This window comes from Panthera uncia, chromosome D4 (assembly GCF_023721935.1).
Source record: "Panthera uncia isolate 11264 chromosome D4, Puncia_PCG_1.0, whole genome shotgun sequence".
Taxonomy (NCBI): domain Eukaryota; kingdom Metazoa; phylum Chordata; class Mammalia; order Carnivora; family Felidae; genus Panthera; species Panthera uncia.
This window is the reverse complement of record NC_064807.1, coordinates 26173148-26194804: the sequence shown is the minus strand read 5'-3', so window position 1 is coordinate 26194804 and position 21657 is coordinate 26173148. Positions and strand designations below refer to the sequence as shown.

Genomic DNA, 21657 nt, shown 5'->3' with positions numbered 1-21657 from the left:
CTTCTTTCTCTGCCTCCGGCCTCGAAGGGTGGAAACTGAGGCAGATCGGGGGTGGGGCGATCAGACGGGGGGTTGAAGAGGGAGAAATGCGGTTCTTGACCAAACCAAACTTGTTTGGGGTTAGAGAGTGAGGACTGGGGAGGTGAGCTGGACTTGTCTCTTGGTGGGAAACCCAGCCCCTTTCACTAGAGGGGACTCTTGGTGGGGAGCGAGCCCCTCTTTAGCCCAGGCGACCGAAGCCTGTGGTTCTGAATAGTGGTAGTGAGGGGGAGCCGAAGCCCTTCCCTGGAGGACCGAGAAGGGACAGAAAAGTGAAGCTGAGAGGAGATGAGCTACGTTCACAGAAAGTTTCGGTTACTTTGTATAACACTTAAAAGTATTGGCAACTTTTTTTTTTTAAGACTGTTTCCGGAGCTTTCTAACAGCATAGGCTTGGGATGAGGGTTTTGTTTTGTTTTGTGGAGGAGCGCTTTTGTTTTATAGGTAAAGCCAACCAACTTGGTGTGAGTAACATTTTGTTTATACTGCAGTTCTCAAGACTGTAGGGAGCTTCCCTTAGTCACAGATGTAATCGTCACGTTAAATAGTAAGTACTAATTTTCATGGAGACTATTATAGGACTCAAGCAAGCCTCCCAACTTTTGGTGTAATGTGCTGATTATTAGGATGTGATGGAAATTAGGAAAGGAAGAGTTTCTTACAGACTTTTGAGCACCTGTGCAATAAATGTGTGGTATTTCACATGCTTGGTATGATATCTTGTTATGGTTTGATAATTTCCCAAAATGTCTTCTTCTAGGTACAGAGTGAGAAAACTGAAGTCAAAGACCATGGGAGATGCCGCAAAACCTTATTTTGTGAAACGCGCTAAAGACCGAGGAACTATAGATGATGAGGATTTCAGAAGGGCTCACCCCCAGCAAGATTATTTAATAATGGATGACTATGTTAAAGGCCATAGCAGTAAAATGGAAAAAGGCCTTCCAAAAAAAAAATTAACACCAGGGAACTATGGGAATACCCCCAGAAAAGGACCATATGCTGTTTCCAGCAATCCCTATGCATTTAAAAACCCAATTTACAGTCAGCCCGCTTGGATGAATGACAACCACAAAGATCAGAGTAAGAGATGGCTCTCTGATGAACTTGCTGGTAATTCAGACAGCTGGAGGGAATTCAAACCGGGACCTAGAATTCCTGTTCTAAACCGACCAAGAAAAGACTCCTTTCAAGAAAGCGAAGATGGATATAGGTGGCAGGATGGACGAGGCTGCAGAACTGTAAGACGACTGTTTCATAAAGACTTGACAAGCCTAGAAACCATGTCAGAAATGGAAGCAGGAAGCCCTGGTAATGTGTTCCAACTTGTCAAGTGACAAGCCCAAAGTCGCAGTATCTTTTCTTTGTCATCCAAATGAGGTTTATTATTTTCAGCAATGCAGTTCCAATTTTTCATAGTCTCTGCTTATTTAATGCGAATACTCTTAAGAACTGTAATCGTGGCATTTGGGCAGCTTCAACACGTTGCATGTATTGGTCTCTTTAAAAGTTTACTGTGCCGTGAGGCTCATTTTCCTTCGGTAAACATATTTCCCATTGGTGCTTTCTACAGAAGAGGGTGATGATATCCCCCTGGGGACTGTTTCATATTTTCTGAGTGGTGTATATGTATTTTCTAAATTATGTATTGTAATTTTGTATTTGAATAGTGAATGTGTCCATAATATAAATGACAGAATATAAAGCTAAAAAAAAAATCTTCCTCGATGTAAATACACAATATAGACCACATAGATTTCCTGTCTCAGAGGATTATATGTCTTTTGGAGGGAGCATCGATCTCCAGAGGAGGATAGTCCAGGATTTTTTTTTTTTTTTTTTTTTCTTTGCTCAACAGTGAGCTGCACGGCAAACAGACTGGGACACTTTAAGTTTCGAAAGTCAGAAATACAGATAAGTTTTGCTTTTTAGTTTCCGTAGAACCAAAACCCATTTCTAAGGGCCATGTGTGCTTGATAATAATTGCCCCAAAGTGATTATTTATACATTTTTCTCAAAGGTGGATAGTAGATTTTGTCCATGTAGCCATAATTTCTATAAACAGGAAAATTATCTAATGGACAATAATTACTGAAATGAAATAAACTCATAAATATGAAGGAAAAAGTAAAACAGTATTTAGTCTGAAAATGCAAATTATGCTTGGAAAAATGGGCTTTTAAATTTATTGGCTGGGAGCCTTTTTTTAGTGACCATATAGAATGGGTGGCAAACTGGCCAGCACTTTAAAGTTGTTTGTTTGTTTGTTTGTTTTAAATTTAAATGCATCTAGGCAATATTGGCACTCTCCTAGGTGTCCAGAGGCCTTTTTCTTTCATGTTATCTCACAGTGGCCAGCTTACATTTCTGTATTTTACTGGTAAGGCGTCTGATATTGGGACCTGGACATGTAGAATACTTAACAGAGAAAGTGTCACTTATTTTTAGAGGGTCTTTTGATAGTATTAAATGAGAGAAAAGGTGCCGTTTTATATTTCTTAAGGTAGGAAAAGCAAGAGAAAATTCCTTGTATCAAAGAGTACAAACAGAATGAGGTGTTACAAAGGAATCAGGAGAGAAACTCTTGGCCTCATAAATCTTGAAGCTAGAAAGGATGCTAGAAAGAACTTGAAGGAAGTGTCTGATGCAGTGCTCTGTCGTGATATATCAAGGTAGAATCACAATTCTGCAAAGCAGGCAGCTGTGGCTTGGCAAGGTGAAACTTATCCAGACTGATTATGCTGGGTGGTAGATGAGGAAGTGAACCTGAAATTGAGTACTGTGCTGCTTTGGCCATTAACGGCCTCACTGGACCTTGAATTTGACAGAGGGAAACGGAACATGTATTGATAATTTCTTGACTTTTGATTTGTGTTTTTCTTTTTAAAAGTCTGTGTACATTTAAGTATTTTTGTATTACTGTGTCCAGGTAGGACATGGACATTTTAACTTAGTTACCAATAGTTTTTTAAAAGAAAAAGTTGATCTTGAGTAGCATTATAGAAACAAAAGATTTATAGAACGAAAGTTTGCAACCAGACAAATACTAATAGGGACTGTTAACAGACTGAAAGCCTCATATATGTATTCTTGTTTAGTCTGAAAAGCAACCAAAAAAGTTGCTTTTAAGTGGTTTTGAACAGGAAGTACATACTTTTACTATCCTTTTAATTGAAGGCAATCCCCAAACCCCCATATTCTCTCCATATGAAAAAGAGGTATGTTCTTTCACATTTGCTAAATGAAGGACTGCTCAGCTTCTAGCCCTTGGAAATCTTCAGAAAGGAAATAATTTTAAGCTGTGGTATAAAATCGCTTACTGTAGAGAGAAATTCAATTTGAAGTATAAACTTTGCACTGCACTCAGGATCCTAAAAAGGATCTCGTTAAAGGGACTGAAATTTTCTTGAATCAGAATTATGTCTTAATAAGCAAGGGTCTCATTAAATGATGTGAGAAGATATAATGAAAATTATCTTAGAGTTGCTTTGTTTTTTAATACTTATTTTCTATCTTTCAGTTCTACGTTACCGCCCTGTACTTCATCCCTCACATATCCTAGATTGCCAATGTAATGTATTTGGGACAATGCCATTAGTGATCTTAGCTGGAAAATATCCACTCAAATACACATGTCCTTTGTGAATGGAATAATGGGCCATATGCAAATAAAATGTGGGAGACTTGGAATAGCGTATATAGAGAATTCATGTTACAAGACACATGAGATGAGCTAGGTTGCCTTCCTCGAATTATGGGAACTCTTTAGCAGTACCCAGCCTTATCCTTCCAAGATTCCCGTCAATGAGATTTTACTTGCTATTTTTACCATGCAGTCCTGTGAAACTCAGTTCAGAAGGTGATACTGTCTTGTCAGTTACAGTCTGTTCTAAATGTGAATGGATATGGATTTTAGTAAGTTCTTTCCAGTTCTTACATTGTTAGGTAAAAGGCTGGATTTCAGAATTCCATCCATGCTTCAATCTTTACTTCAAATCCTGTTAACTTTGATTTAGTCATGTGTCCCTGAACCAAGTTATTTTCTGGGGCCAGCATTTTCCCCATCTGTACAATGGGGATAACATTAGCATCTATGACAGCATCACTGTAGGGATTAAACGAGGCAGTGCACATAAAGTGCTTGCATTGCATCTGTCGCATAAAAAAATACTCAGTAATGACAGCTGCTGTCATCATCATCTGAATTTCTGCAGCCATCCACTTCTCTGTATAAAAACAAGGAATGGGGTGCCTGGCTGGCTCAGTCTGTGGAGCGTGGGACTCTTGGTCTCAGGGTTGTGAGTTCGAGTCTCACGTTGGGTGTAGACATTACTTGAAAATAAAATGTTTAAAAAAGCAATAAGGAATTAATTGTACTCTTTGGAGGGAAATTGAAGTCACTCTGGAAAATGACAGCAAATAGGTGAGAAGCCTTTGTGATCAAGAAGGGAGGAGTTAAAGAAATTGGGTTCCATAGCAATTACAGTTTTGTAAGCTAATGTGGACTTTTCTAATGGGTATTGCACATATTAGTGTAAATCTCTAATGAGCGTCAAAGTAAGAAACTTATTATGAACACTGAAATCACAGATGTAATTATTTAGTGTAGACCTTGTAATGATAGGCAAATTACATGTGAATAGACACACAGCTAAGTTAAAAGAAGTTCTTGTCTCAGAAGTTTATGCAGACCGGGGCACCTGGGTAGCTCAGTCAGTTAAGCATCCTAAGTGTCCAACTCCTGGTTTTGACTCAGGTCATGATCTCACGGTTCATGGGTTTGAGCCCTGCGTCAGGCTCTGCACTGATGGTGTGGAGCCTGTTTGGGATTCTCCATCTCCCTCTCTCTCTGCCCCTCCCCTGCTCTCTCTTTCTCAAAAATAAAACTTAAAAAAAAAAAAAAAGTTCATGCAGACCAAGAGCACTGTCCTTAAAAGATTATGATAAATTAATTGGGAGTAGAGGAGTGTTAAGTATTAAAGTAGACTGATTTTTGTCTGCAAATGATACTTACGTTTTAGTATTTTATTTGGTCCATTTTGATTGCCTTTTTAAAGAAACTATTTGTCCTAATACTTTAATTTATTTTAATTGCCACTTCTACTATAGAAGCTATTCACAGAATTTCACTATATATTCACCTTCTGGTACTTTAAGCACAATGCTTGCTACTTTTTCTTTAGAGCTGTTCACAGTAGCTTTTTTCAAATTAGAGATCCTGTACCTCCCTTTTCTGACTCAGAATTTTTTTCAGTCAACTGATTCATTGTAAGTGCCATAGAAGAAATGAGTTCCACTGTAAACTTGACCTAGGAATTGGTTCATGCAGGGCTTTTCAGTATGTTTCTATTTTGAAAGACTAATTTTTGATAAGCCACTTAAACATTATTCAAACCATTTGTCACCATTTTAATTGGGGAAATGAGTTTTATTTTGATCATATGTATTATTGGTAGCTTCATTTTCAGAGCTCGATAGAAGTTATCAAAGCTCTTGAAAACCATTGTTTATAGATCAATCCCACAGTCATCTTCAGTTTTCCAGATAGAAAAGTTGTAAGTTTAAAAAAAGGAAAAAAGTTTTATTAGTTACAAAGCTTGTAGAACTAACAGCAGAGTTTAAATGAATTAGTCTGTACATACAGAAAACTTTTTTTCCAACTACTGGTCGTTTTTCTTCGAAATGTGCTTATTAGTGTGCAGGCTGTTTAAAGAAGCTAAAATGAAAGTAAAGATAAGATGGGAACTAGTCCTCAGTAAATAAAACTTTGGCCTGGACTTCTTGTATGAATATGGAAGGAGGGCTCAATCACATGAAAGGTAAATTTACAACTAGATGATGGATTTTCACTCCAGATAAGAATGTAGTTGATTTCTGACTTCTTTGGAGATACCCTGTTGTCCTTTGCTCTGTTGAGCTTGTTCACTTACAAAAAATGAAAGCACATATGGATAGTTTTCATTGGAAAGGCAAGTATACTTACAGGCACACTAGAATATGATACATTAACATTGTAATTATGCCATACTAGGTATATTAGAATTCCAGGTGTGCTTGCCTTCAGAGGATAATTTTTACTATTGCTTGAGTATGGGAGCACACCAGGAAGAAATGAAAAAATCACATTGGTTGAAATGGATTCTTTTTCAGTGTTCCAAAAAGAGGATTCCTGAGGACTGATGTGTCCAGATGAGGTAGTTAATGAATATTCACGCATTTTATCCATGGAAGAGCTTTCCTTTCGCTGTGTTCAGATGTCGTTCTGATAATCACATGATTTACATCATAAATATGTACGGTCTGCTTTTTCATCAGAGCAGTATTATTCAATATTGCCAATAATATTTTCCCCCTAACTTAAGAAAACAAGAAGCAGAGATCCAGACCTCGGAAGCCACGGAGGTCTAAAAATGAGGAAAATGAGCAGGACGGAGACTTGGAAGGCCCCGTGATTGATGAGTCTGTGCTTTCAATGAAAGAGCTCCTGGGCTTACAGCAGGCAGAGGAGCGATTAAAGAGAGACTTCATTGACAGGCTCAAAAGGGTAATAATGTCTTTTATTTGTTACTTAAAATCGTTGTCTTGGTTTAAACTGTGTTAGTAATTGGGAATATGTGCTTTGAGGAGTCAGGTATCCTACTGTAGTTATTAGTATTTAAGGACTACAGGTTAAAAAATAAAAGTGATAGTTTGATTTAATAGAGTTACTTCAAAAAAATGACTATTAAGATAGTAAAGAGTGACAATAATATATTAACAGCTTTGAAAGTGATGGGGAAATCATTTCTGGCTAATTTTTGTTTGCCTGTATTTTGGAAGATACATATATATGTCTCTATAAATCTCTTCGAATTACAGCGACCAAGAAACTACCCTACAGCTAAGTACACCTGCAAACTTTGTGATGTTTTAATTGAATCCATTGCATTTGCCCATAAGCATATCAAAGAGAAGAGGCACAAGAAAAACATTAAGGTAACTTTAATGTAACCCAAACAAATATGTTTTACTTTTCAGTTGTTTTTACTTGTCATCTTTTGACTTTCCTCTCTTTAAGACTGTGATATTAATAACATGACTATATTATTGAATTTATTTTAGCCAAAATACTTTACATTGGTCAGGTATGTTTTGCGGGACAGTCTTGTGAATTTCTTTCAGAACAGTATCAGGATGAATGAAGTCAATAATAGGACATAGGTATATGCCCTTATACCAGTCATAATAAAGCAAATAATTTGTCATTGCTGCTTTTAATGTTCTTTCCCTGCATTTTTTCCTAATTCCTGCCTTCTGTTATCACTTTATGTGCATAAAGAAGTATATATGTTTGATGAGATGAAGACTAACACAGCTAAGGTGAGAGGGAGAGCTGAGAAAAATAATTCCAGAGTATTCTACAGGGTGTTGTCTCAGTGAATGGTAGAAGGTAAAAACTGTGTGAGTCATTTTTAATCTCAATATTGATCTTAAAAGGAGAAGCAGGAGGAAGAGTTGCTCACTACGTTACCCCCGCCTACACCCTCCCAGATAAATGCAATTGGTATTGCCATTGACAAAGTGGTACAGGAGTTTGGCTTACACAATGAGAACTTGGAACAGAGACTAGAAATTAAACGTATCATGGAAAATGTGTTCCAACACAAGTTACCAGGTATTTTCTAGATTTGTTTTTCTATTTAGCTACCTAAAAGTACCTCATTCATTTTTCCTACGAGTAGCGATTTTCATCTAACAGAACTTGATTTGCCGTGTCCTGAAGCTCTTAGTTTTTTGTGTGTTTTTGTTTCTCCTGGCTTTTCCCTAAGGTAACAAAGACTTTTACGTGCATTGTCTTTAAACCTGTTTTCACTGTGAATTTCATTGTACACAGGTACTTTAAATGCCCCATATTATTGGGGCACTGTGAATCCCTTGTGCATATATTTGTTTACTTTCCTGTGTCTTTAAATTGACATAATATTTTGAGTTAAGAAGTACATTTGAGTAACTTTCAGGTTAGATGTACCAGAAAAGTTCTGTTTAACTACTTTTCAAAAGAATTGCAACATCTATAATGAGCTCTGAAAACTGTTTTGTAATAGATCTTGTGTGCTGTTGGTTAATTTTCCAAGTTTTCCCCGTGGAGCCAGAGAAAACTATTTTGTAGAAAGCTCCACAAGTGATTCTGACCCACAGTGAGAGTTGGAATCACTATTCAGAATTTATCACCATATCACCCATAGAACTATTTGTTCTACTGAAAAATCATTCATATAGTACATCATTCATGCTTCTGTATACTTTCATAAAAATAAAGGGCAGATATCTGTTCGTTTCATCATTTCTGTGTCTCATCCTTTACATTGTAGATAAGTTCCTGAAAAGGCATATGTAATTTCAATAATTTTTGCCATAGATTTCCATTGTAAAACTGAATGTACTTTGTCACGGAAGACTATTAAAACTCAAAGAAATCACTTGATTTAACAAACCTTAAAAACCCCACCAAAAAAAATCCCTTGATGAGAAGGAATAATTTTTTGGCACAATGGTAGTAAACAGTAAAACTTAGCAGGGAAAATGCTGTATGTAAATATAGGCAGGACACACACACACACACACACACACACACACACCCCTTCGTCTGAAGAGCGAATTGCTTATTGCCTGGCATTTTAAGTTAATATCAGTGATATAATTATTTTCAAAAGTTTTCTGAAATAGAGTATATTATGTTAAGGGCTTTTTTGTTCATAATGAGTATTCCTACTGAAAAGTAACCTTATGCTGAAGGTCATTTTTATGGTTATTTTACTGAACATGATCTTTATAGTAAATTACACTTATGCATGTTTTCTAAAAGGTAAAATGTTTCCGTTAACTCTTTAATATACTATCAAGTTTATAGATCTGAGACAAAGTTAGGCAGCCCTTTTTGACTTTCACATTGTAAAAATCATTGCAAATAGTATTTTCTGCACAAAATGAAAAGTAATAATTTAGAAATTTTTTTAGACATGTTTTACACTTGACATGAAAAGAGTGGCTGTTAAGCTAAACCACAGACAGTATAGCCTTCCCTGTTACATAAAATAAAAATGAAGACAACAGCAGACAGTCAACGATTCCTTTTAGTTTGATTATGCCAGACTTGAATACTGTCTTTCTTTCATGTGTAGTTTTAATTGGTGATTCCATTCCTGAAATAGCAGTGTTTTGTTATGACTTTTGAGAAATTTCACTTTATTTATGACTTACTTAATTTTTTTTTTTTTCAGATTGTTCTCTGAGATTATATGGGTCATCCTGTAGCAGATTAGGTTTCAGAAATTCAGATGTAAACATTGACATTCAATTTCCAGCCATTGTAAGTACAAAATGAAATGTTGGAATTTTCACAGAGTGGTATGGAAATTCTTTTTTTCAAATATGAGCTATGTATTGATATGTTTTAGATATTTGAAGATAGTGTAAATGTATTGGTGGCAGCTTTTTTTTTCCTAAAATTTCAAGTTTTATGCTCTTCTGCCTACCTTAATGGGGCTTTTTAGATTCTGTTATCTTAAGAAGGTTAAATTATCTTGGTAAAGTCAACTTTTCTAACATCAGAGAATTTCAGATTTTAAACCGTGTGTATATGTAAACATTTTTGACCCAAAAGCTCAACTTGCTCCTGAGTTTCCTCTTCTATACATCTACTTCGTTAAAGAATTGTGCTTTTAAAGAACCACACCTAGCCTGGATTTCTGGTTTAATGTAATTTAAAAAGATGTTGATGATTCAGAATTTTGAACCTGGAAGGCACTTTCATAGATTATCTATTTATCTGTTGGTGGTTCCCCAGGCCAGGTTGCAGATGGCTTATGCCCATTTGCCTGGGTTGCTAGTTAATAAAGAAGGTTCCTGTGGAGGTTCCTCAAAAAATTAAAAATAGATCTACCCTATGACCTGGCAATAGCACTGCTAAGAATTTACCCAAGAGATATAGGAGTGCTGATGCATAGGGACACTTGTACCCCAATGTTTATAGCTGCATTTTCAACAATAGCCAAATTATGGGAAGAGCCTAAATGTCCATAAACTGACGAATGGATAAAGAAGATGTGGTTTATATATACAATGGAATACTACTTGGTAATGAGAAAGAGTGAAATCTGGCCATTTGTAGCAATGTGGATGGAACTAGAGGGTATTAAGCTAAGTGAAGTAAGTCAGGCAGAGAAAGACAGATACCATATGTTTTCACTCATATGTGGATCCCCTCCCCAGGGGGGAGGGGAAGTAGGAAATAAAAGATACAGAGAGGGAGGGAGGCAAACCATAAGAGACTCTGAAATACTGAGAACAAACTGAGGGTTGATGGGGGATGGGGGAGAGGGGAAAGTGGGTGATGGGCATTGAGGAGGGCACCTGTTGGGATGAGCACTGAGTGTTGTATGGAAACCAATTTGACAATAAATTATATTTAATTAAAAAAATAAATAAAAATAAAGGGAAGCACCCTATATGTCTATTTTACAACCACTCCTTTCTTGCCGTCCCTAACTGCTATAGCTACATAGTCAACTGACCAATAGATTCTACTCTTCCTTTAACCTTAAATTCTGATGAGTAATTTACCAGTATAGTGGTTATTTTAGTCTCCTCATTCATTTAGCAAATATTCACTGAGTCCATGTTGTATGCCAGGAACTATACTAGATTCCAGAGGACAAAACAGGTAGGATTTCTCCCTCATGGAACTCATAGCTGGTGGAGGAGATAAGTAATTACATCTATACGATTGATTGTTATGAGAGCTATGCAGGGGAACAAGGTTCTGTGACAGAAAAGAACAAGAGATGTGTAGATCCAGTAGTCATGAAGGTCCCCTTTGAAGTTAGGCTCTAAATGATGACTAAGAGTGGAGAAGTGAAAGGGTAAGTGTTTGGGGCAGAGGAAGCAGCGTTTGCAAACACCCTAAATCAGTATGGGTGTGACCTATTCAAGTTGCTGAAGGGATGATTGTATAGCCAAGGTGGAGGGACCAAGAGAAAGAAGCAGCATTAAGGTAGGATAGACTAGAGCCCAACATGCTGGATCTGTGGGCCGTGGGAAAGTTGCACTGTGACCTAAGGGCAATAAGAAGCCATTGAGAGTTTTAAGGAGAGGCATGACTAGGTCTGATTTATGACGTTAAGTGGTTTTGGTTCCTATGCGGAGCAAGGATTGGAGAGAGGCAGGGCTGAAGAAGTCTTCTAGAGGAGAGGTGATATTAACAGTTTCATGTCTTTGAGATTTGCTGTGAGGCCAATTACCTCAGGAATGAGTTAATCAGGAGTTAACTGTGTAACTGGTCTCTTGCCCTCATCTGGTGCTCATCTCTCATGCCTCTGTTGTGTGCACATAGCATGATTAATTTCTTTACTTGGGTAGCAGTGTGCTTTCTAATTTGGAAAGGTCTTTGGATAACTTCAGATGACTGTATTATCTCAGTGAGATAGAAGTATATATGGATTCGTGATGTATTCATTGATTTGTTTCCTAGATGTCTCAGCCAGATGTTCTCTTACTTGTTCAAGAATGTTTAAAGAACAGCGGTAAGGCCAAACTCTTCCCATATTTTGCTCTTAATTGTTTTATTTTCTCTGTAATTTAGATATATCTTATTTGTCAGATGTTGAAAATAGGAAGTCATGTGTCTTTTAATTATTTCTCTGGGTAATATCCAAACAGAAAACCAAAGCAAATGCCCATGAATTATTAGCTAGTTGGGAGTCCTGCTAATTGCTCTACAATGCAAAATAACCGTTTTGTAAGTAAAGTTTTTAGCTTGCTGATAATGTCACAATTTGTAAAGATTGAGTCCTAAACCCAGACTAAAAAGGTGCAAAATATGTAAAATTTACTCTTGAGGGCAAAACTAAAGTGTGATCTGCTTTATTCTTTAACTTAATGCTTTATAGACGATAAGCAGATGCAACCCAACTCTGATTAATAACTCAGCAAACACTTGTTCCCGGTTAGGGTTACTAGTCATCCGGAGTAATGTCCAGCTTAGGACTTTGAGTTTTTAATGCTCTCCGTAGGCCTCATTAAACTGTCTCATCTCAATTAGTCTTTCCCATCCTTCTTTTTTGGTTGACTGAAACATTTAAACATTTCTTCTTACTTCAGTCAAGATGTATTTTGAGCCCAGATATTTTAGTAGTTTTTGCAGCAATTTTGTTTTCCAGTGTCCTGATCCACATAACACTTACCTGTCCTGATCCAGTAATGTAGTCGTTTCTAATCAAACGTGAATTTTGCAAAATGAAGGTTTTAAGTTAATGTGATTACTTGATTATTGTACATAATACTGTTCTCCTTTTTAAGTCATCGCAGCTTTATTTCATAATCATCTTTCAAAAGGCTGAACAGATTAAGTCACAACTTGTACTTTATCTAGTTCTGCTTTTAAACAAAATTTAATTAACCTACTTAATATTTTTTTCTTCTTTCCTCAGAGTCTTTTGTTGATGTTGACGCAGACTTCCATGCTAGGGTACCAGTGGTGGTGTGCAGAGAAAAGCAAAGGTCTCCATTTCTTTAAGCTGTTTATATGTTAAATAGAAACTTGCCAGAAGCACGTGTACTTTATTGTCTTCATGTCCAGTTTCTAGAATAACAGGCTTCTTATGTGGTTAATTTCACAGGCTCACTATTAGCATTCTCTCTATACTTTTGGCATTTGATGCAGGAGGAAAAGGTGTTTTATTTTAAGAAGAAGAGAATTATTTGAAAGGAAGTATAGGGAGGAAGCATCTTGACCCATTTGGTTTCAGTATAAAACAACTTTATCAAATCATCACTTGATCGAGCCACCTTACATTGCCATCCTTTTCAGCAGCATTTTTAGCAGCGCTGAATAACAATTAGTGTGACTTCCCCCGTGTGTCTCTTCCTCCATCTGGAAGCATTATCACCACGTTAAATGGATGGTTTGTAGGCTGTAATGAGTCTTCATTAGGCAGATTCCTCCAACTCTTGGGAAAACACTCTTATTCTTACAAAGATGAATCCATACTCTCATTTGAAACATCTTACAGTATTTTCCTTATTTTCATTTCCCCTCAGAAATAGTTTTAGTATATGAAAATACAAAGTTCTAGTTCTGAAAAATAAAATTCGCTCAGAGAGTAGCTGCCCTATCTTTTTCTTAATGCAATGGCCTAAATAACCCATAAAGATTTAGTATTTAATTTTCATTTTGAAGATCTTTATTATCAGTATAAATTAGTTGTCAGCATTTAAAAGATACCTGATACCTGCATAACACTTTTTATCCTTCTCTTTTTCTCTCCCATCCCACCCTTTACCCCACCAGTGGTCTTCTTTGTAAAGTGAGTGCAGGAAATGAAAATGCTTGTCTGACAACAAACCATTTAACTGCCCTTGGAAAACTTGAATCAAAGCTGGTTCCTTTGGTGATTGCATTTAGGTACTGGGCAAAGGTAGGTTTGAGTTCTTTAAATGCACAAATACATACTATGTATGCATAAACAGTACGCTTTGATTTTTGCATGGTTAATTTAATCTTAAATGTTTGGATGCATATTTATAGACATGAAGGGAATAGGCATCTGAGTATTGGAACAGAAATTTAATGTCTACGGAAAGGAAAATTTAGTATTTCTATTTCACTATAACAGTATTGCTCAAAAGATCAAAATGATTTATAGTGCTTATTAAAAATCAGATTTATAGGTCAAATCCCAGAGGATATGGTCCAAGAATTTACATTCTAACTAGTTTCCCAAGGTGATTGTTAGGCACAGGAAAGTTTGAGGTAAACCTTCTCATACCATTTCCAATAATGTACCCAGAGACTCCAGAAAGGGAAGCCCCTCTCTCGTCGTGCTTACATTTCTATAATGTTTTAAATATGACATCTCAATATTTATTAAGCATTTAGTATTTCCTTAAAACATAAGGTCCCATCATGATTATAAAATGGAGATTCTGGGTAGGTGCTTTGTAGAGAAAAGCCAAAGCTTTACTAATTAAGATATGACAGTAACAGTAGGTAGTCCCTGCTGCCCCAGTCCGGGATAAACAGGGGACTGCTTTACCCTTAACCGAGTGAGTTGATAATTACAATATGCCATCCTTTGAAAGCTGCTTCCTGCTTCATCCCTAAGTAGGCTATGCTCTTAAATTGTTTTTCCTGTTAGTGCTAATGAATTTGCCTACATTCTCTCCCCAATCATCTTTTTGACCAATGCGTGAATTTTCAAGGCAGTAGCTTCGGATGAGGGGACCACTAAACTGAGCAGAGCCAGTTGGCTTGTACTTGGGATTGAACTGTCATTTTGATTACATTAATAAGTGGGTTTTTAAAAAATATTTATTTATTTTGATAGAGAGAGAGCGTGCATGAGTGGGGGAGGGGCAGAGAGAGAATCCCAAGCAGTCTCCACTCTGCCAGCACAGAGCCTGGGGCTCAAACTCACCAGCTGTGAGATCATGACCCTGAGCTGAAGTCAAGAGTTGGATGCTTAACTGACTGAGCCAACCAGGAACCCCATGATTTCATATATAAGTGTTTTCACCAAGTGAGCGGATTTGCCGTGGGTGTCAAAAAATGAAATAACACGGGCACCTGGGTGTTTCAGTCGGTTGAGTGTCTCACTGTTGATCTTGGCTCAAGTCATGATCTCAGGGTTGGTTGGTGAGTTCAAGCCCCACATCTGGCTCTGCGCTGACAGTGTGGAGCCTGCTTGGGATTCTCTTTGCCGCTCCCCAACTTGTGCACACATGTGCACATGCTCTTTCTCTCAAAATAAATAAAGTTTTTTAAAAAATGGAATAACAAATATTAGTTTAATTAACGAGATTAAAATTTGAAGTTGCCACTCAACCACAGTAAGTGGTTGCTTCAAAAGTATGAGGAAGTTTTATTTTTTGTCATTGTGGTGTTCTATTCTGAGAAGTAAACCATCTAACACACAGGAATGAAGTTACACGTTTGTTTGGTTGGGTTTTTTTAATGTTTATTTATTTTTGAGAGACAGTGCAAGTGAAAGAGGGGCAGAGAGAAGGGGACAGGATCTGAAGCAGGCCCTGTCCCGACAGCAGCGAGTCCAGTGTGGGGCTCAAACTCACGAACCACAGGATCAGAACCTGAGCCAAAGTCAGACACTCAAGTGACTGAGCCACCCACGTGTCCCGAAGTTAGAGGTGTTAGAAAAAATTGTGTAAATAATACATTGATAGAAAAGAACGTTTACTCTTTTTTCTCTCATTTGTAGCTTTGCAGTATAGATCACCCTGAAGAAGGAGGTTTGCCACCATATGTGTTCGCCCTGATGGCCATTTTCTTTCTGCAACAGAGGAAAGAACCCCTTCTGCCTGTTTATCTAGGATCATGGGTATAACATTTTTTTGCTTATATATCTGATAGTGATTTTATTACAGGGTCACAGTTGCTTACGCATAATTTCAAAATCTAAAAACCTAACCAGAACTGACATGAATTTATTTTTCCTCCTAGTCTGAACATTCATGCCTCTCACTGCTGAAATATTAATGTATTTGGCTACAAGATGCTGGCCTATACTCTGCTAGGGGTAGCAATAGTTCTCTAAACTGAGAACCCTCTTAATTTGTGAAACACACATGAGCCTAAGGGTTTTAAACAAGAGAATGTGAACCAGAATTAAATTTATCCTTTGGTACATACTTCCTTTGAGTATGACTAGATACTTGAATTTACAAATCACCTCCAGACAGACTGCATGAAGCATTTGGTTGCTGTAACTTTCTGTTTCTAGTCTTTCAGCCCTCTGCATTCCCCATTCCCTGTGAAACAAAAGGAAAGAGTTGAGATTGCTGGCTGTACTGCAAGATGCAGAGCATTGTTACCGCTTGAATAATATTTTCGTGTTTAAGATGATTCAGAATTCAGTGATGTGGCCACTCTTTCCTGCATAAATTAAGGTTGAATTGGTTTATTCAAATAGGATTTAAGGAGAAACTGTCTCAAAGTCAAGATACCTTTCCTCATCCTCTTGGAAACCTCACTTTTAAACCCTAAGTGTTTATCTTGAGAACATCTTATATATACACTTACTGTATAAAAAGTCTCCCTTGGTGAAAAGCTTATTTGAGCACATTTGGTATTTTAACCACTTTTCTTCCTACTGTACCCAGGATTCTCATCATTTAAGGAGAGTATGTTCTACGGCAGTAGCTCTTACCTATGGGTACATAGCAAAAATGTATGATTATAGGGAAAAGTTTTTTCTTTGTACTTAACAGATTGAGAATTAAACAAGGACCTGCTGGGTCCTAGGAACAAAGACTAAAGCAGAATGAGCCCCTTGTAAATGGTCCCGGAGAGGGATCGCAGTCGGCTCTGTGTCCCAGTGGACTGAAGGGCCCTCTCTTTGTGCTTGTACTGAACTGAAAGGATGCAGGGTCCCAGCGGGTGTCTGCTAGACTGCTCTCCTGGTGGAGCGAAGAGAGAACAGTCATCCCTTAGGCGATAAAGAACCCTTTCCATCAGACCCAGAGGGGAGTCTGTCTCTGAAGTTTTTCTCTCATGTTAGTCCAGTAGAGACAGGACGTTAGGATGGAACCAAACCAGTTAGACTCTTGAGAGCACATTGTATGGGTTCCCATACTCACTATTGTCTTGGTGAGATATGCCTTTCCTTGGGTCCTGGTCACCTCTGAGTAGTCCTCTCACTGCTGTGAGGATACAGGAAAAAGGATGTTTCTATTCTGGTAAGGGGATTCTCCTCAGGATTTACTTAAGACTACAGTAGTATCAATATACCCTTTTCTGTGGCCAGTATATTACATCCTAGGCAGTGATACTGGAAATTCTCTATGGTGACACTGAATTTGATTGTGATTATACCATTTGTTCATTTAAGATTTAATGAGAGAAACAGGTATGTGGTGGTCAAACATGGATTGAATTCTATGGATCAAATAAGGCACACTCTACTGCTTGAACCAAAATGATCTGCAGTTTTCAATGTTTTAAGCTAGTCAATTGCCAGTACTAGAGTCTTACCAATGCTAGAAGCTTCTGCTAGAGTCACAGAAATATAAAGCAAGTGAAGGTAAAGAGTTAATTTCAGTCCCTTATTGGTGCCAGAAATTCTATATCATTATTTTTATAGAAAATCCATTGAAGATTTCTAAATTATGTGGATGAAAGTATCTAAACTGTTCATTCCTTCACAGTCTTTAAAACACTATGTAGGTTTGTCATTGTATTTGGCCCTGAAGGGAATACACAGATGAATAAGACAAAATTCTCCATGAAGAAGTTTAGAATATCCTACCTCTGTGCCCTAATCTGTCTCCTCAGAAATTCTTCAGCCATTCTCTCCCAACCTATGCAGACCTCTTCCATGTTGGGGGCTGTCCTCGCTGACCTCTTAACTTCCATGTATTGTTAGTAGACCTTGATTTGACTAAAAGTTGAAATCATAGTGAATAATGACTGATGAATAGGTTTAACCTTGTCTGCTCATCATCTTTTGTCCACTACAATAATATCTTATTAGTCTCCTAGTAAATATTGTTTGGGATCAGTCTTGTTTTGGGTTATATAGGCTTAGCCTTTAGCAAACAGTCCTTTACACATGAAGGATGCCAGGTAACGAATGTAATGGAAGGAAGAGTAGTTTAAAGTTTGATAGCCCTACAATTCCTCCAGCTCTTGTTATGTATACATATCCCTGTGACCTCCAGCAATTTATTTTCTCTGAGCCTCGGAGTCCTTATCTGAAAAATTCTGAAATGAGACCATGAATGTAAAGCTCCTAAAACAAAGTAGGAGAACAAATGTAGTCCTTTTCTCCCTCAATAGAAAGTCAGGTTCTACTTATGAAACGGAGGCATGAACTCCTAAGCAAGTGATCCGTGTATAAGTAACAGCTATAAATTCTCAACAAAATGCCAAAAAAAAAAACCAACAACGCGAACGCTCTGGAGACTGAACAAGTGCAAGCCGACTTTGGAGAGAAGTCAGACCTTGGAGCAGGTGGCCAACACAGAGCGAGTGTCCGTTTTTTCTGTGTCTTTACCCCTAAAGGCAGCTCTGCGAGAAAAACCAGTCCCCTTTCTGGCAAGAGGAATTAGGGCTACCAGATAAAGGGGAAGAACCCAGAAGGGAAAGATATTAGAAGTGGAACCCTCAACTCTGTGTATAAAATCAACTCGTCTCTAACTTCTGAACCGGTCCAGTCTGTTGGATTAACGAGCTTGGATGTCATCACTCTATACTCAGAAAAAAAGGGGGGAAAAAAGCAAAAAAAAAACTAAACAGTGAAAATCAACAGCTCTTCTTAGATCCATCAGAGAATTGAGGTCACAGGGAAAACCATTGCCCAAAAAATTGGAGAGACAGGCAAATAGAGCAAATTATAACTTATCAGAGCAGGAGGCCAGGAACGGAGCCTATACCAGGGTAGGAAGCCTTAGACTATGGCTCTGGAGGCTCAGTATGGACAAGCTTGAGCGTGAAAAATAACAGGGAGCCCCAGTCTTAGGGGACCCCCAACAATTTCACAGGTTTTACCTCCAGGAACCCCCACCAGCTTCTCAGGGTGAAGATCCAAGAAAAATCCCCTCGTGCTTTGGCCGGGTGAGAGAAAAAGTCGCAATTTTAAAGTATGCCCAGAGCATTCTGTTCTTCTAAACAAGCTTGCCTTCAAGGGAAACTTTTAACCAGGGCTTAACTGACCTGGAGGAAAGGAGAGTACCTAACTCCAGCCCCTTTCCTGACCTTTCCTGTCTTCTTACCTGGGGGAACGCAGGGGGAGGGTCTCAGTCACTAAAAGACTGAGACCTGATCATAGGACTATATAGAATGCTTCCCCTCCCCCCAGACCTTACCACCACATCATTAGGGCTCCTGCATAAAATGGGATTATAACAGAAACACCTCATTTCAGAAGAAATCTGTTAGGAAACCCAAAGACAACAGGGGTGACAAAAACAAGGACACCAGATGAAGTTTTAGCCTCTTGACATCTACAGCTACAACAAACACATAGCCTAACTCCTAGCAAAATAAAACCTCACACTTGGGGTGCCTAGGTGGCTCAGTTGGTTAAGCGTCTGACTCTTGATTTGGGCTTAGGTTATGGGATTGAGCCCCAAGCTGGGCTCTGTGCTGAGAGCATGGAGCCCACCTGGGATTCTCTCCCTCTCAAAATAAATGAATAAACATTCCACAAAAAAAATAAATAACTAAAAAAAAAAAAAAACCTTCACACTAAAGGCCTGTCTCTGTCCCTTTTACCCAGTACACCTATCCAGCTTTCCACCAGAAAACTACAAGTCGTACTAAAAAGGCAAAAAAAAAAAAAAAAAAAAAAAAAACCACCATAGTTTAAAGAGGCAGAACAAGCCTTGGAATTATCCAACTGGTAAATTAAAACAACTTAGATTAAAATGCTAAGGGCTCGGACAGAAAAAATGGGTGACGTGCAAGAACAGGTGGGTAATAGAAGTGGAGAGATAGATGGGAGCTCTAAGAATCAAAAGGAAGTGCTACAAATAAAATATGTAACAGAAATAAAGAATGCCTTCAGTGGGTTCATCAGTAGCTTGGACACAGATGGGCAAAGACTCAGTGCACTTCATTCAGTAGAAGCTTCCCAAACTGAAAAGCAAAGATCAAAAAACAAAACCAGAGCAGAATATCAAAGAACTGCAAGACAATTACCAGGAGTTGTAATATATATATTATGAGAGTATCAGAAGGAGAAGAGAAAGGAACAGAAGAAATAATTGGGGATAATGATGACTGAAATTTTCCAAAATTAATGGCACTTTAAAAAAAATGTTTTTAATATTTATTTTTGAGAGAGAGGGAGAGTGGAGAGAGGCAGAGAGAAAGGGAGACACAGAATCAGAAGCAGGCTCCGGACTCTGATCTGTCAGCACAGAGCCTAATGCGGGGCTCGAACCCACAAGCCGCGAGATAATGACCTGAGCCGAAATCAAGAGTCGGTCACTTAACCACCTAGGTGCCCCCTACACGCACCTGTTTAAAGGCTATGATCAGTCCCGTTTTACAATAAAGAAAGCTGTTCAACTTTGTTCCAAATTTCTTGGAACTTTTAAGCCCAAACTGTTTTCTTTATCCATTTGCATCCCAACAACATCGATAGAAACAGTTTCTTAGATTGAGTATTCACTGCGTACTGTGGCCTGTGTCAGTGATTTATGTCCATTATTTCATGTCACAACTATCTCATAAAAGTTCTACTGGGACCCGTTTTTACAAAAACCTGCGACGGGAAGAAAGCAAGCACTGACTGGAAGTCTCACAGCTCCAGGAGGGAGCTGAGGTCAGGGCCTGGGCAGTTTTACTCCAGAACCCATGGCTCTAGGCCTAAGCCATGTTACCTTCTCCCAGAATGTTCACTAAAAAATTATTTCACAAAGTCACCATTTCTTTTGCCAATTAAAACCTTGGTTTTTAGTTTAAAAAGTATTTTCAAATTAACAGATGTCTTGGAGGTATCCCAGAAACGATACCTTTTTCTTTTTTTTTTAATTTAAAAAATTTTTTTAATGTTTACTTTTGAGAGAGAGGCACAGAGCGTGAGTGGGGGAGGGGCAGAGGGCGAGGGAGACACAAAATCTGAAGCAGGCTCCAGGCTCTGAGCTGTCAGCACACAGCCCGATGCGGGGCTTGAACTCACGAACCGTGAGATCGTGACCTGAGCCAAAGTCAGACGCTCAACCGACTGAGCCACCCAGGCGCCTGCCCCCTCCCCCTGCCCCACTTTTCTATTTTCAGTGAGCTATAAGTATGTTTCCATTTCTTCCAGGATTAATAATGCTCTGGTCGATATCGAATCCTTTCTACCTTATAATAATAGCGTGTGTCTAATTTTTCCTAGATTGAAGGGTTCTCATTGAACAAACTAGGAAATTTCAACCTTAAAGATGTTCAGGAAGACACCGTGGTTTGGGAGTATGCTGACAATGCTGCCGGAGATGCGGAAACAGCAGAACACGAGGCACCAAGAGAAGTGCCTGTTAAGAGGGGACAGGTCTGTTCTCTTTCTCATTTTTAATTGTACAATTTCTATTTGATTTCATTGTTCATTGTGGACTCTGTGACTTAATCAGGCCTCCTTTCTGTCTTTACCTATCTTAACTCTTTCGTGGATGTTTCATTTTCTAGTCTGTCCGGTCCTTCAACTGGACAAATAAAGACAAAAGGTAAAATGCAGATCATCAGATACAGTTATTTCTGTAGTTTCTTCTGTGTGCCAGGTCCTGTGAGGGTTACTGAGAATTCAGAGATCAATCCCTGTCTATCCTCAAAGACCTTATGTCTTAGATGGTATTAAGAGTTTTAAATATATGAAAAGTTCGCTGACCTCAAAGGTACTAAAATCACAGCGAGTATTTGGTATGATGTATTTTCATGTCCTCATCCATACCATTAGAGGTTGGCAAGGAAATATATGCACAAGGAAGGAATTGCCATTTAAATTTCAGGGGTGCCTGGGTGGCTCAGTCGGTTGGACGTCCGACTTCGGCTCAGGTCATGATCTCACGGTTTTCGGGTTCAAGCCCCTCATCGGGTTCTGTGCTGACAGCTCAGAGCCTGGAGCCTGCTTCGGGTTCTGTGTC

At 38.4% G+C, this 21657-nt stretch overlaps 1 protein-coding gene across 3 annotated transcripts in view; it reads left to right on the top strand.

The window, feature by feature from the left end:
* The first annotated feature begins 592 nt into the window (after positions 1-592).
* TUT7 (terminal uridylyl transferase 7) overlaps positions 593-21657 on the top strand; it is a 77698-nt gene continuing 56633 nt past the window's right edge. For all 3 annotated transcript variants that reach the window (XM_049653856.1, XM_049653915.1, XM_049653784.1), the window contains exons 1-10: positions 593-1350; positions 6402-6583; positions 6898-7014; positions 7516-7693; positions 9300-9388; positions 11549-11600; positions 12507-12576; positions 13367-13493; positions 15291-15410; positions 20916-21068. In XM_049653856.1, the coding sequence (XP_049509813.1) occupies positions 786-1350; positions 6402-6583; positions 6898-7014; positions 7516-7693; positions 9300-9388; positions 11549-11600; positions 12507-12576; positions 13367-13493; positions 15291-15410; positions 20916-21068 (1653 nt within the window). In that variant the 5' untranslated portion in view covers positions 593-785. The remainder of the gene's footprint in view (positions 1351-6401; positions 6584-6897; positions 7015-7515; positions 7694-9299; positions 9389-11548; positions 11601-12506; positions 12577-13366; positions 13494-15290; positions 15411-20915; positions 21069-21657) is intronic.